General features: G+C 50.4%; 1 protein-coding gene across 6 annotated transcripts in view; it reads right to left on the bottom strand.

The window, feature by feature from the left end:
- Positions 1-580: 580 nt before the first annotated feature.
- Positions 581-20,254, bottom strand: part of fhod3b (formin homology 2 domain containing 3b) — a 93,024-nt gene continuing 73,350 nt past the window's right edge. For 3 of the 6 annotated variants that reach the window (XM_035531177.2, XM_081696981.1, XM_081696982.1), the window contains 18 exons: positions 18,151-18,237; positions 16,249-16,269; positions 15,321-15,443; positions 15,026-15,160; positions 12,731-12,781; positions 11,603-11,769; positions 9,593-10,105; positions 8,306-9,204; positions 6,761-6,919; positions 5,515-5,697; positions 5,215-5,334; positions 4,462-4,623; positions 3,960-4,150; positions 3,690-3,882; positions 2,727-2,750; positions 1,723-1,903; positions 1,446-1,607; positions 581-1,304 (listed from right to left, as the gene is read on the bottom strand). In XM_035531177.2, coding sequence (XP_035387070.1) covers positions 1,222-1,304; positions 1,446-1,607; positions 1,723-1,903; positions 2,727-2,750; positions 3,690-3,882; positions 3,960-4,150; positions 4,462-4,623; positions 5,215-5,334; positions 5,515-5,697; positions 6,761-6,919; positions 8,306-9,204; positions 9,593-10,105; positions 11,603-11,769; positions 12,731-12,781; positions 15,026-15,160; positions 15,321-15,443; positions 16,249-16,269; positions 18,151-18,237 — 3,454 coding nt within the window. In that variant the 3' untranslated portion in view covers positions 581-1,221. The remainder of the gene's footprint in view (positions 1,305-1,445; positions 1,608-1,722; positions 1,904-2,726; positions 2,751-3,689; positions 3,883-3,959; positions 4,151-4,461; positions 4,624-5,214; positions 5,335-5,514; positions 5,698-6,760; positions 6,920-8,305; positions 9,205-9,592; positions 10,106-11,602; positions 11,770-12,730; positions 12,782-15,025; positions 15,161-15,320; positions 15,444-16,248; positions 16,270-18,150; positions 18,238-20,254) is intronic. The other 3 variants (XM_035531179.2, XM_035531178.2, XM_035531181.2) reach the window with 3 other exon arrangements.

The following is a 20,254-nucleotide window of genomic DNA, read 5'->3' as shown; positions in this document are numbered from 1 at the left end:
TTAGGATCCTCTGGACTCATTCGGAATGGCTGACATGATCTCACACGAGTGCCCCGCCCCCCACCAAACATCCAAATCCAGTGTGCTGTTGTGCTGCAGAGACCAGCCCCTCTGGACAACTCCGAAAGGCACACTTTGCACTAGCCAAACATCATTGAACTTCATGTGTGTAACCGTCAGGGGTCATTGAATAGCAGATGAAAACGTAAATATTTGTGATTTATATTTAGGCAGGATTGAACGTTAAAATGCTCACAGCCAAGGCCTACGCTTTCCTGCCTCTTACTTTTAGGGTACGTTGAGGATCACAGCATGGTGAACCCTCTGTTAAAAATTCTTCTTGCTCTTGGACTGCGACTAAGCTGCGCGTGGAAGTGTAGCCAGGATCACAGCCGCGTTGCTTCAACTGCGGTCACACAGCACAAATGCAGAAGGTCCTGTAGCCTTGACCAACACTAAGCCAGTGCAGACTCCACTTTCTGTGGATTCCGTCCTGTTTATCAAATTTAAAAACATGCATGGCAAGTGATAAAAAAAAAACCCCAAAAAAACAAACAACCAACAAAAAATACCACAGCAGTGCAGAGAGGAGACTCATGTTTTGATGTCTACCTCAGTGGTTTATCAATCTGTGCTCCACAGTTTCTGTTGGGCATGAATGCTGAAGGTGCTACTGGTCACTGCAGTTTGGACCTGACTGTGGTCAAGGTCGAGGGCGAGAGTGTCCACCCTTGTCTGAAGCACAGTTCTTTGGGTTCACTCTCAAGGCCACAGTGGTAAGTTTGTCTCCATAGAGGATAACTAGACAGTCCTTCAGTTATAGGGCTAAGAGGGTGTGTGAGTATGAGTGAGTGTGTGTGCGCGCGCATATGTGTTTCTCAAGAGGTTTGTGCACAAGAAGGCTAAACAGCAACCGATGCCCACTGTGCTTGTCTTCTAAAAATGCATTAAAAGTGGTAAAATTGTTAGGAAATGTCAAGTTTAAAATCATTCTTTACATTAGTAATCTGTTGCTGCAGGATCCAAGTTCTGGTTTTGCGTGTGACGGGTAGAGCGATATCCCTTTTCTCTGTGTGTGTGTGTGTGTGTGTGTGTGTGTGTGTGTGTGTGTGTGTGTGTGTGTGTGTGTGTGTGTGTGTGTGTGTGTGTGTGTGTGTGTGTGTGTGTGTGTGTGTGGGTTGGTGTGTGTTGAGACCCTGAGCTGCTAGAGTCTATCATATTTCACACTTGCATCTCAGAGCCGTTGGCCAGTCCCAGTGCCTGGGCCTCATCTGGGGTTAACCCATTCTTCAGTGTTCTTCTTACTGCAGAAGGAGAAAGAGAGGTTATCATCATCCATTTACACACCATTATGTACAATAGTGCTCATACGGAGAAGACTCGGTGTAGCCGCATTGGCTGTGATAGGCCGAGGGCTGGGCCCACGTCCGTTGGGTGGGACTCACAAGACTTGCGATTGGCTCGGGAGCGTCTCCTCTCACGAGGCTGGCTGCGCTGACTGGGCCCCTGAGTCGCCGACTTCACTATGCGCTCCATGATCTCGTCCGCCGTGTCCTCTATGCAGTTGGACGCGTCCTCGCTGACCGAGGACCACAGTCCCAGGCGACCTGGAGGAACAAAGAAACCACCTGAGCTTTAAAAAAGCCACAGTTTTCCAAAGACACTGACAAATTTGAAATAGGAATAACTCGGCGAGCGGTAAGCAAAGGCGTTTCTAAGCACCTCGGCTGGCTCTGGTTCGTGTGCGCAGGCCTGGCAGGACAGAGCCGGTGCTGTCGCCGCCTTGCAGGTTGCCGCGCAGAACTGCGGTCATCTGCTCGTGCTCTGCTACGTCCTCGTCACAGCCTAGCCCCTGGGGCGGAGACTCGTGGCCCTCTGCCGACGTGCCTGCAAACTTTCCGCTCTGAGGAGCAGAGGCGACACGTTAGACCCCGCCTGTCTGTTTCTGCGGAGGGCTCTCAGGAACACACCCCTGCCCTCCAGTCGCTGTGAAACGGCAGGTTAGTTTTCAACCGGAAGGTGTTTGGTCAGTGATGCAGAACAACTCCATGCAGGAACTTGTCAGAGACCATTCCGTTTCCGGCATGCACTGTAAACTGCCCGTCAAGCTTTGTTAAGACACAAAATCATTGGTGGCGACATGAAATCTTACCAGATTTTTCAGTAAATTCAAAGTTTTAGGTTGAAGGTGACTGTGCACTGCTATTTGTTTGCTATTTGTGCACTTTCACCTACAGTAGACTAATAATATGGTGTGTTTTTAACTACCATCCCACTGATAATATGAACAGCAATATCGACATTTGCTTCATAAGTTGTAGCTTCCACATGGCGATCCTCCTGTGAACCGTGGCAAGCTATGGGAGAGGGACGAATAACAATCGAATAACTCCTCTCGCAGCTCATGTAAGGAGATCACAAACACGTGGGCCTGCCCTCAGCTTCCTCTCCGCTGATGAAGGTGCGCGTGTGCGTGTGATGTAGTTAGGTTTGGGCCGGTGCAGGACTTCAGCACTTCCATCACAGTCAGTACGACGTCGGCACCCTCTACCGAGGGCCATATCTTTAGACACCTCTTACAGGCCCGGACCGGACCGGACCGCGAGACAAAGGCCAGCCACGTTAGTGAAGTGTAAACACGCAAAGGGGGCTAAGATGAACGGCCACATGCGCAAAGGACGCAGACGCACGCGGACGCCTGGAGACGCACGCGGACGCACGCCTACCTCGCCGCTTTCTTCATCCTCGCTCTATGGAGAAGAAACGAAGACATGAAACATGACAGAAGACAGAACAAAAAAAAACAAAAACAACAAAACAAAACTGCAGGTGAGCTGCAGCCATCCGGGAATGACAAAAGAGAAACAGAAGCACAAAAAATGGATACAAAGGCATATGCAACCTACACACAAAAAAAAGGGGTTCTGAAGTATTTCTACGGCGAATTCTATCCTAACGGAGACCCGATCAACGCAGTTCTACGGCAACTGCGTGTGGCGCGTTGGTTTGCGCCGACTGCGGTTATAACGCAACGCAACCCTCGACCCTGCTTTCCAATCTGTCTCCTCTGGGGCCGCGCGGAGGTTTGGATTTTCACACTGAGGTTGAATTAGGGCCCCTCTTAAATGCGGGAGTCCCCTGCCAAGCCAAACAGGCTGCGGAGCGCCTCCTCCTCTCCTCTTCACTCTCCCAGAGAGAGATACTTCAGCAGGCCCGTATGAGAGTGGGCGGAGCCCTGAGCCGGCTGCATGGCTTCGGCCGCTGCGGTATTAGTTACGTACTTTTACATAGTTTGTCCTGTTTGCTGGCAGCGGCAACCCGTTCTGACATAGGCAGGAATAGATCAGGTTTACTGAGTTTGCTGGGAATCGAAGGTGCGCTGCTACTAATTACACGAAAGCGCAAGGGCCCAACTGTCACCATAAGTTCCGATTTCTGGACGTGCAGATCACTTGGATTCGTGAGTCTGAAGTTATGTATATGTACGTTTCTTCCAGACAAACACAACCATACATTTTTAATGGTACCGTGGGTATACATTCTAGAGCGGATTCAGAATCAAGTTTCTCGGCGACCGACGGATCCACCTGGTGGCCGAGCAACAGGACTCCAACTAGAACACAGCCTGGGACACACTCCGCCAGGACATTCCACTGTGAACAGGGCCAACCAGCAGAGGGCGCACTCACATCAGTGATCATTTTGCCACGGGTCTTGTTCCTCTCTCGGTGGTTCGCTCTCTTCTGTTTTTGCTGCAGCACTCTCTCGCGGGTGGTGCGGTACTCCAGCGCAAACTCACTCAGGATCTTACAGAAGCGGAGGACGCTCACCTCCCGCACAGTGTACAGCGGGTGGCCCAGGAACAGCAGGAACGCGTGGAACCTGCCGGCCAAAAGGATCGCTCAGATAGGAACCTCAGCCACACACACACACACACACACACCAGCACGCGCACGCACCTGTTGATGATGCGCCTGTGCACAATCTTGAGGATGATGATCCTCTCTGCACAGTCCTTCAGGAAGTCGGACGTGCGTTGCTTCAGGGCCGGTTTCATCTCGTGCTTGGCGATGACCTTCAGGTGGTCCCATGAGGCCCTGCAGCGCCGCTCCATCTGGCACAGGTTGTCCTGCAGCTGGTCAAAGTCCACCTGAGGGGCAGCAGGCCAGGAGCTTGCTGTGCACTTACAAAGCCAACAGCATCGCGCTCCTCAGTACGAGCCGAAAGGACTTTGGTGTGAGCGGCCTGCTAGCTGGACAGCCTTGGTTAACTGCCAACCTTACGCCAACCCCGTTTTAAGGTGCCAACGATGGCTGACAATAAGAAAGCTTTACTGTTGTTCCAGCGGTGGAATTTCCCACTTTATGGTCTGTGCAGAGCTCTAGAACATCTGTAGAGCTCTGACTCAATATACACATCATTTCTTTATAGTATATATAATTCTGAATCTCTGTGCAGTACCTTGGCAGAGCGGGTAATGGCTCCGATCTCCGAGTAGAGGTCTGAACTCTCTGGAAACTTCTCCACGACGATAGAGCAGACATGGTGCAGCAGTGACTGTTTATGGACAGTGTCCTTAACTTCTGGAACTTTCTCCAGGTAACTCAGCTCGAAGCCCTTAGCCTGGTCACACACACAGACACACACAGTACAAATTCTGGTTGAACATCAGTGGGACTTTTTGGAAAAAGTAAAACGATGGCAAAAAATACATCCACCTTGAACAAATGAGTCACACTGGACCTCATCGACCCACTCCAATAACGGACTCTAATGACAGGCCGTTTCTGCTCTTTACGGGCATTACTCTGCTACAGCCCAACAGATTACCATCAGCACCATTAAGCAATAATACAGAACGCTTTGAAATACACAGAGGGGCAGCAGACTGCTCCCATGCTGATCCTGATGGATGCTCCATTAGCTTGTAATTAGCAGCGTCTCAATCAAGTGTGGTGGAGTACACTAAGATGCTGGACTGCATCCAAGCCTGCCTTGCAGTTTTCCATGTCGGGAATGGGACAAATCCCAAACGTCATGTCAAGATTTTGACTTTCTTTGTTCTCTTGCCTGTGTTCGATGGCTTACCGTAACCAACCAATTTTACGCTTTTGCCACTGGCTGTTTATTTTTTGCCTTCATGACGTTTAAAAGCGGGCGAGGAAGAGGCCAGCCGAACCCCAGCAAGGGCCGGCACCGGGGGCCGCCACTCACGTTCGAGCCGTTGAGAAAGTTGCCGATAGTGAGCAACGTGGACAGGATGAAACGCAGGGTCTTGTTGGTCTCCAGCTGGTTCATGCCCTCCTTAAGGTCCTGTAGGGGCTCAGCCACTTCCTGAAAGAGAAAGAAGGACAGAGAGAGAGAGAGAGAGAGAGAGAAAAAGAGAGAGAGAATACAGACATGGGCTTCAGACTGGTCCGCAGGTGTCCTGACCAGTGTCTTCCACCACCTGTGCCTGTCGTCAGATAATGGCTGAGCTGTGTGGGAGGGTGGAGCCGTGTGGGCTGGCCAGACCTTCTCCAGGGTGTCGTAGTCCATCTTGAAGGCCCAGAGCTGCAGGCGGGCGGACAGTTCGCTGATGGAGGAGAGCGTGAGGAGGAACTGCTCGGCACTTCCCAGAGGTGTGTCGGGGTTCGCCAGCTGTGCCTCCTGGATCTTCTGCTTCTCTTCCTCTGTAGGAATCATCGTCAGGATTTTCTAGAGCGATGACATGGAGGTATATGCATATGGGAAAGTAAGAGAGAGAAAAAGAGAGAGAGTCGGCCAGCAAGAAGGAGTGGTCCTAAGGGGAGTACATGAATTATGGTCCAATGTCATGGCACGCACTTATCCGGTTACAGAAGTAGTTCATCATCACACTAGTAAATCTCCAACAGACTGATAAACAATGACACCTCGGGAAACCCATCAATACATTAACGCTAATCACATTTCCAGTCAAAAACAACAATTTCATCCATCCTGCAGCTATCGGGTCGTTCACGGCTGTCGCATAACACAACCCATATGAAAAAGTTGACGAACGGCCCCGTATGAATGTTGTCTACATTATGGATCTTGGTGTGAATCATGAGCTCTTTACAAAGGAAGCAAAATATTCTTGTGCACCTTCCTCATGGTGAGGAATGAGAAACAGCACATCTTGTAAGGAAAAAATTAGATTCATTACTCATGTACAAACATAATGGTTTTCATCAGGTTGATATTATGATCTGAAACGACTATGCACATGTTTCTAACCTTTATTCTTATTGATTAATAACATAATACAACTGCATCTGTATTGCTGGAAAAGTTTAGTTATAATCCTACTTGCTGAATGTTATTTTGGAGGATAATTTCACTTTGTTTTGTGGAAAGCCAGAGGAAGTATGTTGTCTTGGCCTGAATGACAATCGCCTCGTGTCCGCCAGCCCAGCGACGGGCGGCATCCACGTACCGCGCTTTTACGAAGTCAGCTGCACATGCTCCTAAATCAGTCAGTGATCGATATAATGACAGTTATGAGAAAGAAAGAGTGAAAAAAAACCCCAAAAAACATGAGTCAGTGTTTGGAAAAATGGAATATTGAGTGCAGATGTTTTTTTTTCTGCTCGTTTTTTTTTTTTTGCATTCTCAGCCTTACGAACTGTAATACAACAGTAACCCAATGCTGAGTTTTTCCTTTTAAGCTGAAGGCACATGTCCGGCGTTGCCGTACGATTACCGCGGCATGTCCAGCCGTGAGCCCTCCACCGGCGTGGCGGAGGTGTCGGGTTACCTCGATGCCCTCCTTGTTAAGGGCGTACTCGTCGAAGTTGAGGATGGCCGTTTTGATGGTGCGTGGCGGGGGGAGGACCGTGAGCCCGATGTTGATGGCGTTACTCCTTTTGGAGTCGAGAACGATGACCTCCTGCCGCTTCCCATCTGCTGCCGTTTTCTGAGGTTAGCGAAACATACAGCACTGATCAGTGAACTTTATGAGACCTGAGCTCAGTTTACCGCATACCTCCAGGCCTGGATTAGACGTTCTGTGTTCGTGTGTGGCGTGAATCTGCATGTGCGTGGTGTGGCTTTGAGCGCGACCCGTCCCTACCCTTTCTGGTGACTGTTATGTTCATTTATTTTGCATTTCTGACCATCACAGCGCTGTAGCGTCTGCGTCCAAAGCTGATGTCAGACTCCACTCGTGCACACGCTCTAATACTTTGCTTGGTTCCCGTAACGGGTTTGCACGATCACTCGGTCTGACGCTTGAGTTTTCAGCCAAGCGTTGCGATATTCATCTGATGTCCGACACCCAAGGTTATAAAAAGGTTCCAGTTGGTCTGTGCTGCGGACCAACATAAAAAGGATGGAAACAGAATTTCTTCAATGTGGGTGATTAGTAAGAAGTGGCTTCTTGAGATAATACGCTCTGAGCTGCTCCCGGAGCGGCACGCTGAAAACAACCGCGAGCACCTGAGGGCTATTTTTGGGAGAATATTGCTGGAGCGAGGGGGGGGCATGACGGTGAGAGGGCGAGATGGAGGGAGCAGCGAGAGAGGGAGGGATAGAGCTGGGAATGGCCTGAAAATCAGAAGCAGCTGCAGAGGCTGGTTTTGGAAAGGGCGGGAGAACCCCCGACCGGGCCGCCGCAAACACATCTCTGACACGCCGAGAGGGAAATACATCATTGGCCCGTCCCCGAGAACACACCAGAGAACATTCACTGCGCGTTTCTGCGCCTCCTCCCGACATCACCGTTTCAGTCGATCTTCTAACAAAGGGGGCGCCTGGCGGGGGGACCTTCACAGGCTCGCACCGTCGGTCATGCGAGCGCGCAGCGGGGCTTATCTCACGGCGCGCCACGTAGGACACGCGCCGCCTCCGAGGGCCACACAAAACCGGGGCAGGAAACGGAGACAGGGCACACGTGGGATTGCGCTTCAGCTTCGTTCAGAGTGGCAGGGGACGGGGACGTGGACGGGTGGGGGTGAGGTTTATGCGATCCAGACCGACCCTCTGATGGGCCTTTTAGATAATACGAGAGAGACCATCAGAGCCAATGAGGTGGTGTGCGCTAGGCTGACCTAGATTCCGGTCTGCTTCGGCTCGCACTCTTGGGAGGGAGAACGGAGTGCGCTGACAGCAGTGAGGCTGCGGAGACGCAGCGTAATCTACACCACGTGTCTCGCCGAGGAGTCCGGAAAGCCAACCTGACATGCGTCTTAGCTCCAAAAGATAAAATGCGTGCACGAGGCTGGAACAAGGAGTCTCGGTCTGACTCGACTTCAACTGAGCAAAACACATTACCGAGGGCGTCCCGAGAGCAGTGCGTGCTTACCTTTGTGACGGGAAGCTCCTTAGATTTGATTTCGAAGAGGTGCTCTAGCTTGGCCGTGTCCACTTTGACCGGGTCCAATTTGGACCACAGCGACTCCTTGCAGCGCTTCTGGCTGCCGTACTGCCAGTCTGTGGGCCTCACCTCATTCCAGAAGAGCCTGACGGTCTTTCTCTTCTTCTGGAAGAGCGGCGGCTCCCCTCGACCATGCTGAGGGGAGCCGACGTGCGAGGGCAGCGCCGAGGCCGCGGAGGGCGGGGGAGGAGGCATGCCCGGGACCGGGGGAGGCGGCGGGCAGCCGAAGAGTGCGGGGGGCGGTGGAAGGTGGGGTACGCATGGCGGCGGCGGCGGGGGCGCCGTGTGGTCGACCGCCCCGCCCACGCCGCCGGTGTCCAAAACATCCGCGTCGTCCTCGTCCTTCAGGTCCGTGAAGTCCATCTCTTTGATGCGAAGCTCGCGGGGCATGGCCATCAGCTGCTCCCAGATGTGGTCCGACTCTTTCTTGGGGAGCGCGGGGGCGGGGAGCGGCTTTTCCTGGGGCTGCTTCTCCTTTCCCGCCAGCTCCGCCTCCTGGGACGAGGCCAGGCCCTTTACCAGGTCGCTGAACCTCTCGGCCACGGCGCGCACGCTGCCCTGGTTGTCCAGGTGCTGGGTGTCCGTGTTCTTCGCGCTCTCCTCGCCTGTCTGCCGCCGCGCCTCCAGCGTGGAGATGCGGCAGGCGAGGCTGCCCACGTGCAACGCCTGGCCCGAGCCCTCCTGCCCTTCCTCCTCCTCCTCCTCCTCCTCTGCGCTGGGCTTCTTGGTCTGGGCGTACAGCATGTCCAACATAAAGCGCTTGCTGGTGAGGACTCTGCCGCATTGCTCGTTGATGTCCGCCACCTTGACGCACTCTGCCCACTGGCCTGATGGAGACAGGGGTCAACCATGGGTTATCTGAAATGTAGCTTCTAAAATTGAGAAGCTTGAAAACAGTACACCGGTTCAAGAGTTATTTAAGAAGACACACAACAATATCATTTCCAGGGTTCCTGCCCTTTCTTTGTGAAGAAATTCCAGACTTTTTACATTCCTGACTTTCTGTGTTTTATTGCTATTTGTAAGCCCATTAACTGTAATACGGAAAAAGGAAAACATGAAATATGATGTGCTTTTAGACGACCTTGAAACTATATTTCTTTGACCGCAGAATACTCATACATTTTCCAAAACACTTCCAAGACATTCCAAATGCTTCAAATTCCATAGATTTCCAGACTTTCCGAGCCTTCCGAGGACACTGTTCTGCCTTACCTGAGTCGTTGTCACTCGAGTGCTTCTCCTCTCGCTCCTCGCGTTCCAGAGTACTGCTGGCTGATGAGATGCTTGACGCCGAGCAGTTGTCCTTCTCGTTCACCTCCTCGTTCTTCCTCTCCTTCTCGCTAAGGACCTCCACGTCCCTCCCTCTCTCCTCCACCTCCCTCTCTGACACTCGCTCTCTCTCACGCTCCTCCTCTGCCCCGGCCTCGTCCGCGGTCCCCGTGTTCGTGGCTCCCCCCGTCTCCTCGTTCTCCTTCCCGTTGACATCTCCGCCTCTGCCCTCCTCGTGTGCCTCTCCCTTTCGCTCCTCACCATCTCCCTCTGGCTCCTGTTCCCCTCTCCCGTCCAGTCTGCCCGTCTCCGCCTCCGTGCGGGGGACGTCCTCCTCCTCCGCAGGCCTGGGCTTGTCCTCCGCCCCCAGGCTCCGCTGTGGGCCCGGCGCAGCAGCAGATACAGAGCGTAGCTCTGCAGCTGTCTGCCCGCTCTGGCTTGGCTCTGGCTCAGCTTCTGAGGAGAAGAAAAAAGTACGGAGACGATGTAAGGTTAGCACCCTTTACTGATGCTCCGTCCAAGTTCAACGTAACGGTTTTCCAAAATGAGCCGCGTTTATAATCACCCGGACAGCCAAAATAAATATTTAAATAATTATGGCTTTGAAGCCTTGTAAAATCTGGGATTCATTTCCCGCATCAATATTCGGCACAAATAAATACATATACATAATGTAAAAATAAATAAACAGAAAATGAGAGGAAATGTTTCGGGGTCGTTTTTCAAACTGGGCCTTAATTATTATGAGTCCTGTAAGGTCCCCACGGTCTCTTACCATAAGCCTGGCTGCTCCTACTGCTCCACATTCGGAAACGTAAACAAATAAAGGAAACACGAGCCTGCCGGAGCATGGGAGGGTGACAAAACAAACCCACTGACAGAACACCTCAGGGGCTCCAGGCCGTGCCTGTCTAGGGTCACGCACGGAACCAGAACGCCCCGTAGCACTGGGAGGCCCGTGGTCACCGCACGACTCCTGCAGGTCCGCCGCGAGTATGGAGCGTGCATGAGTGCCCCGGCCCTGCAGCCTGGCGCTAAACACACGCCTCGCTTCGGAGTTCTCTGACGTTTGCACGGGAGCATGCGTGGGAACTCGGACGTCGAGGGCACTCATTTCCTCCGCGGGTTTGGACGGCTCCCGAAAACGGCCACACATCTCTGTTTGTAAGGAAGCTTCTGTCCATCATACATATTTGGAAACTATGTTTAAGAGCTGGGCTTTATTTATAAACTGTATTTTAGTCATACAACTATGTTTCTAATTGGAAGCCAAGCGGGGCAAGAGGTCTACGAGGGTTTACATGTTACGAATGCGGAATATGAAACGAAGCCGCGGTTCACTGGAACCAGCCACACATCATGAAATTTACAGCTGAATCAGATGATTTAGTTGATCTCCTGGGAAACCTACTGACGCCATTTACTGCGATGCACTTCAGAATAAACACGACCCTCTTCGGCTGGATCTTAGCAGGCTAGGTCGCCCCAGCCGCTCGCGGGGTGCAGTGGCTTCGGTATGGGAAGAGAAGCGCGCTGTCTAACCGCTGCAGGGACCACAACACTATCCCATTACACATGCCTGATCAGAGGCTCTTCCCCAAGGCTCCACAGGCTGGAAGCGAAGCAGCCTCTGGTCAGCGCCTTCATTTCAGCCATCATTAAAATAAACGCCATGGATTTTTTTTTCTTCTTTGGTGCAGTACCAGTCCTTTGTTTTTTTCAGGCTCCCTTCTCGGCCGGGGCGGCAGCCGCTGAGGGCTAGTGGGAGATTGCCAGATCGATTCTCATCTCGAACGTGTGAAACTCCATCCCGGTGCAGACTTCGCTCGCAGCGTGGTTGCCGTACGGTCACAGTCCAGATGTCGAGACGGCAGCTAGGTGCCAGCGTTTCTCTACATTCAGGAAAGGTAGAGAAGAGAGAGCTCAGGGGGCTCGTGCGTAGCAGACACTCACTCTGTGCGGCATGCGTCCGTGAGCGCGTGTCCTCCCGAGAGCCCGCGCTGGAGAGGCCGGAGGCGTGTGACCTCAGACTCAGCGTGATCTCCGTACGTCCCCGTGGCAACGATGTCGCCCGTTCCCGCTCGAACTCCTGCCCCGCCAGTCTCTCCACCTGCTTGTACCTCAAAACAGAAACACGGCTGTCCATGAGCTGCCCGGCGGCCAGATGCTCGGACCTCAACCAGGGACCTTCCATTCATCCCAGAATGATTGTAATTGTTAAGGTCTGTGCAGAATTTAACAAAGCTTTCCATTAACGAAACAGCTTCTACCTGTTAGGCCTGTTTGGACCTTAACCAGCGACCAGATTTTCCATTAACCAAAAAAACTTTGTTGCACCAAAATGAACAAAGAACAATGGAATGAAGTTCCATAACCGACTAAAAATGAAAGAATGGGACTTTGAAATGTTTTACATTTACAGTGATCTGGATTTAACTCTGTATCTACATATGACTTCCATACTTCTTTATAAAAAGTGCCAAAACAGATTCAAAACATTACTCCCTCCTCCTTATCGAGAAGCAAAAGCCAAGCGCAACAATAGCTACACCTATAACAAAACCCAGATGTCTTTTTTCCACCGCACAATATTTCCTTCCTATCATCTGATGTTGGCTTAAGCACTGTAGTACAGTGTGATCGCCAGATTATCTACTGTTCACACAGGGGTTTAAGATCAAAACATACACGCGATAATATCACGCTGGAAAAATCTAGCACACACAAAAGGAGGCCACGACCTCAGCCATCGCCTGGGTCCACCTCGCGGCACGGGGCAATTCCACAGAACGTCCCGTGTCTCCGTCCAGGTCTCGACCCGCAGCCAGGCATGCGGCCCTGGGCCGTCGGGTCTCACCAGCGGCGTGCGACGGGCCTTCCCGCCTGCTGCTTGTTTCAGCAAGCGTTTCACCATGTTTCACACTCTTCACTACAAGCTGATTATGTTCACGGCTTACGAGTCTGTGCTGCAAGCATGCTGGACTGCAAAATGTTGGCCAGTCAGTATTAATCGAGGAGAAGAAAGCCACGTGTCAGGGCTGGACACGTCAGAGTCTGCGGGGGAGACGGGGAGTACTGTACCTCTCTTCACGAGCGTGTCTCATCTCTTCTCTTTTGTCTTCATAGTCACGACTAAAACATGGAACATGAACAAGGAAGAGAAATAAGTGCAAAGACGCTACAAGCAAGTGCATATGCTTTGTGTGTTTCATATATATATATATATATATAGAGTAACTGCAGTGTACTGTAGTATGAGATTGTAGTAAAGTACACAGTTGTCAGAGAAACAGAACATTTCAGACAGAGGTCCTTCATCAGCTGTGCGTGCTCTCTCTCTCTCTCTCTCTCTCTCTCTCTCTCTCTCTCTCTCTCTCACACACACACACACACACACACATATACATACATTATATATATATACACACACACATACATACATACATACATACATATACACATACATATACACATACATACATATACATATACATATACATATACATACACACACACACACACACACACACACACACACACACACACAGTACTGTGCAAAAGTTTTAGGCAGGTGTTAAAAAAATGCTGTAAACCCAGACATTTTTTTTTTCAGTGAACAAATAGAAAAGAAATCTAAATCAAATCAATATTTGGTGTGACCACCATTTGCCTTCAAAACAACATTAATTATACTAGGTACATGTACACAGTTTTGAAGGAACTAGGTTGTTCCAAACATCTTGGAGAATTAACCACAGATCTTCTGTGGATGTAGGTTTCCTCAAATCCTTCTGTCTCTTCATGCAATCCCAGACAGACTCGATGATGTGGGGGACATACCCTCACTTCAAGGACTTCTTCTTCTTTACGCTGAAGATAGTTCTTAATGACATTGGCTGTATGTTTGGGGTCATTGTCCTATTGTCCTACTGCAGAATAAATTTGGGGCCAATGATACGCCTCCCTAAAGGTATTGCATGATGGATAAAGTATCTGCCTTTATTTCTCAGCATTGAGGACACCATTAATCCTGACCAAATCTCCAACTCCATTTGCAGAAATGCAGCCCCAAACTTGCAAGGAACCTCCATGCTTCACTGTTGCCTGCAGACACTCATTATTTTACCGCTCTCTAGCCCCTCGGCGAACAAACTGCCTTTTGCTACAGCCAAATATTTCAAATTTTGACTCAATCAGTCCAGTGCACCTACTGTCATTTTTCTACACCCCAGATCCTATGTTTTCATGCATAGTTGAGTCGCTTGACCTTGTTTCCATGTCGGAGGTATGGCTTTTCTGCTGCAACTCTTCCATGAAAACCACTTCTGGCCAGACTTCTCTGGACAGTAGATGGGTGTACCTGGGTCCCACTGGTTTCTTCCCTTCCGATTTCGAAGGGAAATAAGCTTGATGGGTTTTTCATCTGCTGCATTAAGTTTCCTTGGCCCACTGCTGCGTCTACCATCCTCAATGTTGCCCGTTTCTTTGTGCTTCTTCAAAAGAGCTTGAACAGCACATCTTGAAACCCCAGTCTGCTTTGAAATCTTTGTCTGGGAGAGCCCTTGCTGATGCAGTATAACTACCTTGTGTCTTGTTGCTGTGCTCAGTCTTGCCATGGTGTATGACCTGTGACATGAAACTGTCTTCCACAACCTCACCTTGAGAGTTTGACTGTTCCTCACCCAGTTTTAAGCCTCTTACACAGCTGTTTATGTTTCAGTTAATCACTGTGTTTCAGCCTACATGTGAAATTGATCATCATTTGCACCTGTTTGGTATGCTTGATCATACACCTGACTGTAATCCTATAAAATCCCTGATTTTGTACAAGTGTAAGAATTGATGCTGCTTTGAAGGCAAAGGGTAATAACACCAAATATTGATTTGATTTAGATTTTTCTTTTGTTTGCTCACTTTGCATTTTGTAAATTGATAAAAAGAAACAATTATTATTTTACAGACACACACACACACACACACACACGCACACAGACAGACACACACACACACACACACACACACACACACACACACACTGGCTGGCCTTACAGTTATATGGACTCAGAAAATGCTTTCATGGCCTTCACCATTCAGGGGCTCAGTGAGCTACATTCAGCAAAGGCCATAATAAGAAAAGACAACTCAGTGGAGTTTGGAAAACTACACCACTGGTGTCGGATAAAAAGCTGGAAGCTGTTGTCAGACTTCTGCTCCCTCCTGCCTGCTGGGCTGAGACAGGCCGCTCAGCACCGTGTCTGAATGACAGGTGTAGTGCCCCGTCTCAGCCACGCCGAGGACAGTGTGGAGCACTCCGTGTGCCCCCCCCGCAACCCTCCTATCCTTTTATCTGCTAATGAACGGAGGAAGGGCACAGACCTGAAACGGCTTCTCTCCTCACGCTCGATCCTGTGCAGCCTCTCCACCCTCTCCAGACGCCTCCGCTCGCGCTCCGCGGCCAGGGACTCCTGGTGCTGTCTGTAGGACGAAGTCAGCAGACCTCCCAGAGCAGGCCTGGAGAGACAGAGGTGATGGTGGGTCACGGCGCGCTAGCCTGCTGGAGCGCCCCGGAGAGAGCTTTATTTCCAAGCACGCTGCACTTTCGAGGGTCGTAAAGTTTGAGATGGAAGGAGTTACCTAACCAAGCCCATATGCAGATCAAACAGCAAGTCACCTGTCGGGTTGTCTGTCTGCAGCTGGGCCTCCCGTAGAAACGCAGCGGTTAAAGGGGGCAGAGGGGGGGGCACTGGACACAGCGGACGTCCTGCCTGGGAACGTGCCTGCATAGCCATTCGGCCTGTTGAGGAGGACGCAGAAACAAAGGAATTAAGTAATTTCTTCACCCCAGTGTCAGTAAGATAACAGGCCAGCCTGGCGTCTGATAAGCCACAGACAAATGTAGTGTGCAACGGAGGAGACACAAAAAGCATTTTCAAACACAAGCGTAGGACCGATTTCTTGCCCTGCTTCGCCACTGTTATACACACAAAGTGAAGTTCCAAGAGTGCAACACAGACCTGAGCGCAGACAGCTTCACATCAAGGCACTGCGCAAGACACAGCACAAAGCCAGCGTGCAAGAGGAGCCTTCTCTCAGGTCTCAGCCCTGCAGACCAACAGCTGCGAGCAGGTGTGTGGCTAAATCCAGCTCCGGCATGTGGGCCGTGGGACAAAAGACAAACTTCCCGGCTGGGAATTCAGCTGCCCCCGGCCGGACCTGGGCCGGAGACATCTGAATCCCGTCAGTACGGCTCAACAAAGCACCTCGTAAAAGATGTGACATGGTCATGATCGTCGGACTGGGGTCGCGCGGGGAAACTATCCCACCGGAAGGAGCCGTGTCGGTTACTGACCGGTTGAAAAAGATTGTCTTCACAGTGACTACAGAAAGTGATTGGAAATCACACGGCTTCAATCCGTGGTGATTTGCAAACAAGGTATTTCGGTGGAGTGACAGTGGAAACTGGGTTTCCATCATCGTGCTCTCGCTTTGTCCGGTTTAGCCAGAAGCGCAGCTCCACTGCAGTAACTCCATGGCGATGACGGGCACGTCTACGGCCAAGCGAACCCCACCGTACCGCAGTTCAGCGGGGGAGCCCTTACCTGCCAACACCAGGAGAGGCTCTGGAAGCATGTGGAGAACAGGGCATGTTTAAGTATCTAACATCGCAAAGGCTGTGCACAGAAGACAGATTACAGGAAGAACAGGTTAGGGCCAATTACCTGCAACGAAGGTGGATTGCTCAAAGGCTTACCAGTACATAAAACCAAAGGAGAAAAGACTGTGTTCCATTACGCAGAGCAGACAAACAGGACTAGGCACAGAAGCGCGTTATGAGAAATGCGGGTTTGACTGTGGAAGTGAATCAAAGCAGGACTGAATTTGAATCAAATTTAGGTGCTTTGAAAAAAACCCCAAATCGAATCCTAATTTTAATCCCCACAGCTTTACTGTGGGGCAGGCTAGCAAACACTGCTGTCTTGCAATTTACTGCATCGAAGACGCGTCACACTACCATCATGGAATGTTTAAAAAAGTCAAATGAAGGAAATGACTCTCACTACTTAGTGACTGATCACAATTTCTCCTAGAATGACGGGTGATTGGTTTAAATATCTACCTCACGAGCCAATAATTGACCCTGTTTACAAAGGCCTCCTTTATCGTATAGAGCAGCTACTGTAACCTTGATTCACTTTATTTTGGCAGTGTAGCCATGGAGATAAAGCGTGAAACATGCCTAAGCCATCCCACAAAGCATTCTCATCTTCAGATGCTCCTTTGATCCATGGATCTTGTAGACGCCATCTAATGAGTTTCCCCTTTTTACTCGGTCTAATTTATAGCCTTGTCTCAGCTCTGGAGTGGTACAATGCAACAGTAAAAGGCAGATGAGCTGTAAATGTCAGTAAAAGTTAACATCCTCCCGGGAGCAGCTGGAGTGAGGAAAAGGGGATTTGTACTCGAAACCTTCTGCCTTTGTGCATTCCATCAAACGCAGCGGAAGCACTGTGTGACACACGGTATGTCGCGATTTACTGGGGCCACGTCCACGCTGATATCAACCACAGCATTGTTCGCTGCTAAAAGATACTGCTAAATGTGCTTTTCGAGGAGGCACATGGATGCACTTCCTTTTTTAAATGCAGGTTTGATGAATGAGGCGGCACAAAAATAATCGATCTGATCATTCCAAGCTGCACTGGAATCGGACAAACTCAGCTCAGAATTACCAGTATATGGCTCTAGCTGCCAAAGGTCGAGATATTGCTATTTTATGTGCTTTGGTTCAGTCCAACGCATGCCTGAACTATATAAAACCCTCTATTGTCCCGAAGTGCAGAATTTTGAAGGCGGGTCCTCACCAGTATCAATTTCATTCACTGTAAGAATTCGGTGAGTGGTGAGGGGGATTTGGATGTCTATCTGCTCTACCTGGAGCACTTTTCAGCATCAAGGCCCCTCTGGCCCTGCAGGGTCCCCACAGGCACCTCATCCAAGTCTGATGGGCAAGAGGAGCGAAGGGAGGAGGAGGAGATAGCAGGGGGAGAAAGGGGTTCTTCACCGGGGGAGGTGGAGGCAGAGGAGGTGACAGAGGAACCCCTGGAGGGGAGGGCCCCCAGAGACCTGACGGAGGCCCAAGAAGTCAGATTGCAGGGCCCACAGTCAGGGGTTACGAGAGGGCCAGACACTGGGGCTCTGCTGATGACCTTGGTCCCCGAGCAGCTCCGGATGCTTTCCTGGACCTCTGAACCGTCAGCTCTGGGGATGAGGTTGACCATGCATTTAAAGGGCAAACACAAGCTAGAAGCCTCCTCTCTGATCGCTACAGTTGGCGCAGTCCAGCTACAAAATGACAGAACAGCTCAGCAGAGGGTCGGGTTGGGGGGAGGGGTAAGAAATATGTTAGAGCAATCACTGGATGTTAGTGAGTTTTGGGAAGAAACAGCATGTCTAGAAAGCACTTCCAGAACACGACACTCCGAGAACCCGTTCCAGAGTACCTGCTAGGTCCCTGTTTAGAGAGCTGCGCTTTTTGGAGCTCCTGAACTTCCTGCTCCTCCACCTCCTCCTCCTCCACCTCGTCCTCTCTGCAGTGAAAAGGAGGGATCGAGGTTTGGATGGAGGTATGGAAGAGAGAAACAGAAGAGCAGAGAATAGAGAGAAGAAGAGGGTGCGCACACAGACAACGAGATGGCTGACATCACAACATGCAACGGACACAAGGAAGAACACTCCAACACAAACGAGAGAGAGAGAGAGACCACGTTCAGTCAGTTTGAGAAAATCTCAAAACCTCCTTACTCACCTCCAATTATCCACAATACCAACTAACATGCCATAAAAAAACTAAATGCTTTAGTGCAGAGAAAACTCATGCTGAAGACATTTCAGTTTGCTTATATACATCAGACGTTTACAGGTTTAAATGACGCCACTGGGCATTCGTTTTCGACTTTGTGAAAATCCTCTAAAGGTGTTCATATCGTTTTCACAAGCCTGAGTCCATTCTGAAAAAAAAAACCCCAGCAACGACGACAAAACGACGACCAATCAAAAACAACCAAGCAAACAAATGCAAAAAATGCTACTTAACGTTGACCTACGAATGCAACCTCATATCTATCCCTCGCTAAATAAATCCCACCCGCTGTACCTTTGGGTAGCTGTACTTGATTGGAACCAACAAGTGAAACAGAAGACACATCCATAACTCAACTACTGCCAACTCGCTCTCATTAGCCAGCCTTTAACAGGGCGGGGTATCTTCTCAGGGGAGGGTCCGGGGCACACTGCAGTAAGGTTCCCTTTTCCTCTGGCTGGGCTGGTATTTATTACTAATATGGAAAACACAGCACTTCAAAAGTCCACCAAATTTCCTGTGGTGGGCCAGTTAACAGGCTTCGGGATCAGATGACTAACTCAGATGAATTCGACTATCTGCCAGATGGAGAAAACGCAGCCCCCAATCCCCTTCCCTCTGAATGGAGGCCTGTCACCAATCATCGAGGTAACGGTCGGGACCGGGGCGAACCGCTTGGCGTCAGGCACGCAGCGGAGCGAGGGACGAAGGAGTGAGAGGAGAAAGGAGGGAATGAGTGAAAGAAACGTGGCCATGGGACCGGCTCCCGCTTCCCAGGGTTACACTGCACGCCAGCTACTGAGTGGCAGACAGAGGAGTTCAGGAGACCCTTTACAAAGAACATTTATTACAGCAGAGAACAACCCGCCCCCCCTAAAAAAAATCTCAGCATTCCACTGCTATCAATGCGATTTTGATCGAACCGATTCTTGGAACATATTCTGACACGAGGCCAGGTCTGTATTACAATCAAGATGACTGCAATAAAAGGTCAGTCTCACACGGAGAAGGTTGCCCATGATTCGGGTTCCCCACTGGTTCAATCTGCACACAGAGTCCCGCCACACCTGAGACACCCCCACCCCCCCGGCATTCCGCAGTGCCGTAGCAGGTGAGCCGTACCTGCCGTGCACTGCTGCCGTACCTGACCTTACTGTGGGGAGAACGTGGCTCCCTACTGACTCCATGGAGGGGTTTTATTACTGTTAATGATATATCGCTGTGATGCACAGTCTGGGGACGTGTCTCGGTAACCTGTCATTGCGACTTAAAAAACGGAAAATGGAAATTAAAGGATATACTGAATGGATGACTAACCAATAAAAGTGCGCCCTAACTGTGAGATACGGCGCAGTAACGCAGCCTGCGGTGAGATACCGCGCTGAAAAGTACACAAGGCACATATCTTCCCGTCTTAGGCTTCCTGCTGGGGGCTGGAGATTGGCCTCGCAGCTTCCCACCAGTTCCTTAACGTGGGCGTGATTAATCGGAACGTCGCTCTGCTGTAGCAGGAGCACTATGTCTTTTCGCACCGCGTCTTAATTAAGTTCTCCATCTCCATCCGGAACTCGCAAGCTTCCTCGTCAGAGGTAACATGATAGAAAACCTAATATAAACCTGTCTCCTTTCCACAGAAAGTCAACACGTCTGAAAACGCTTTTTTAAAAAAAAAAGATTAAAGAAAAAAAGAAGAAGGTCTCAGGGAAGGGCGCCAGAGACGTTTAACGCGAAGATGCTTTCAGAAA

Source organism: Electrophorus electricus, chromosome 14 (genome assembly GCF_041902795.1).
Source record: "Electrophorus electricus isolate QZ-2024a chromosome 14, ASM4190279v1, whole genome shotgun sequence".
NCBI classification, from domain to species: domain Eukaryota; kingdom Metazoa; phylum Chordata; class Actinopteri; order Gymnotiformes; family Gymnotidae; genus Electrophorus; species Electrophorus electricus.
The sequence above is the reverse complement of the archived record's forward strand: the minus strand, read 5'-3'. Positions and strand labels throughout refer to the sequence as shown.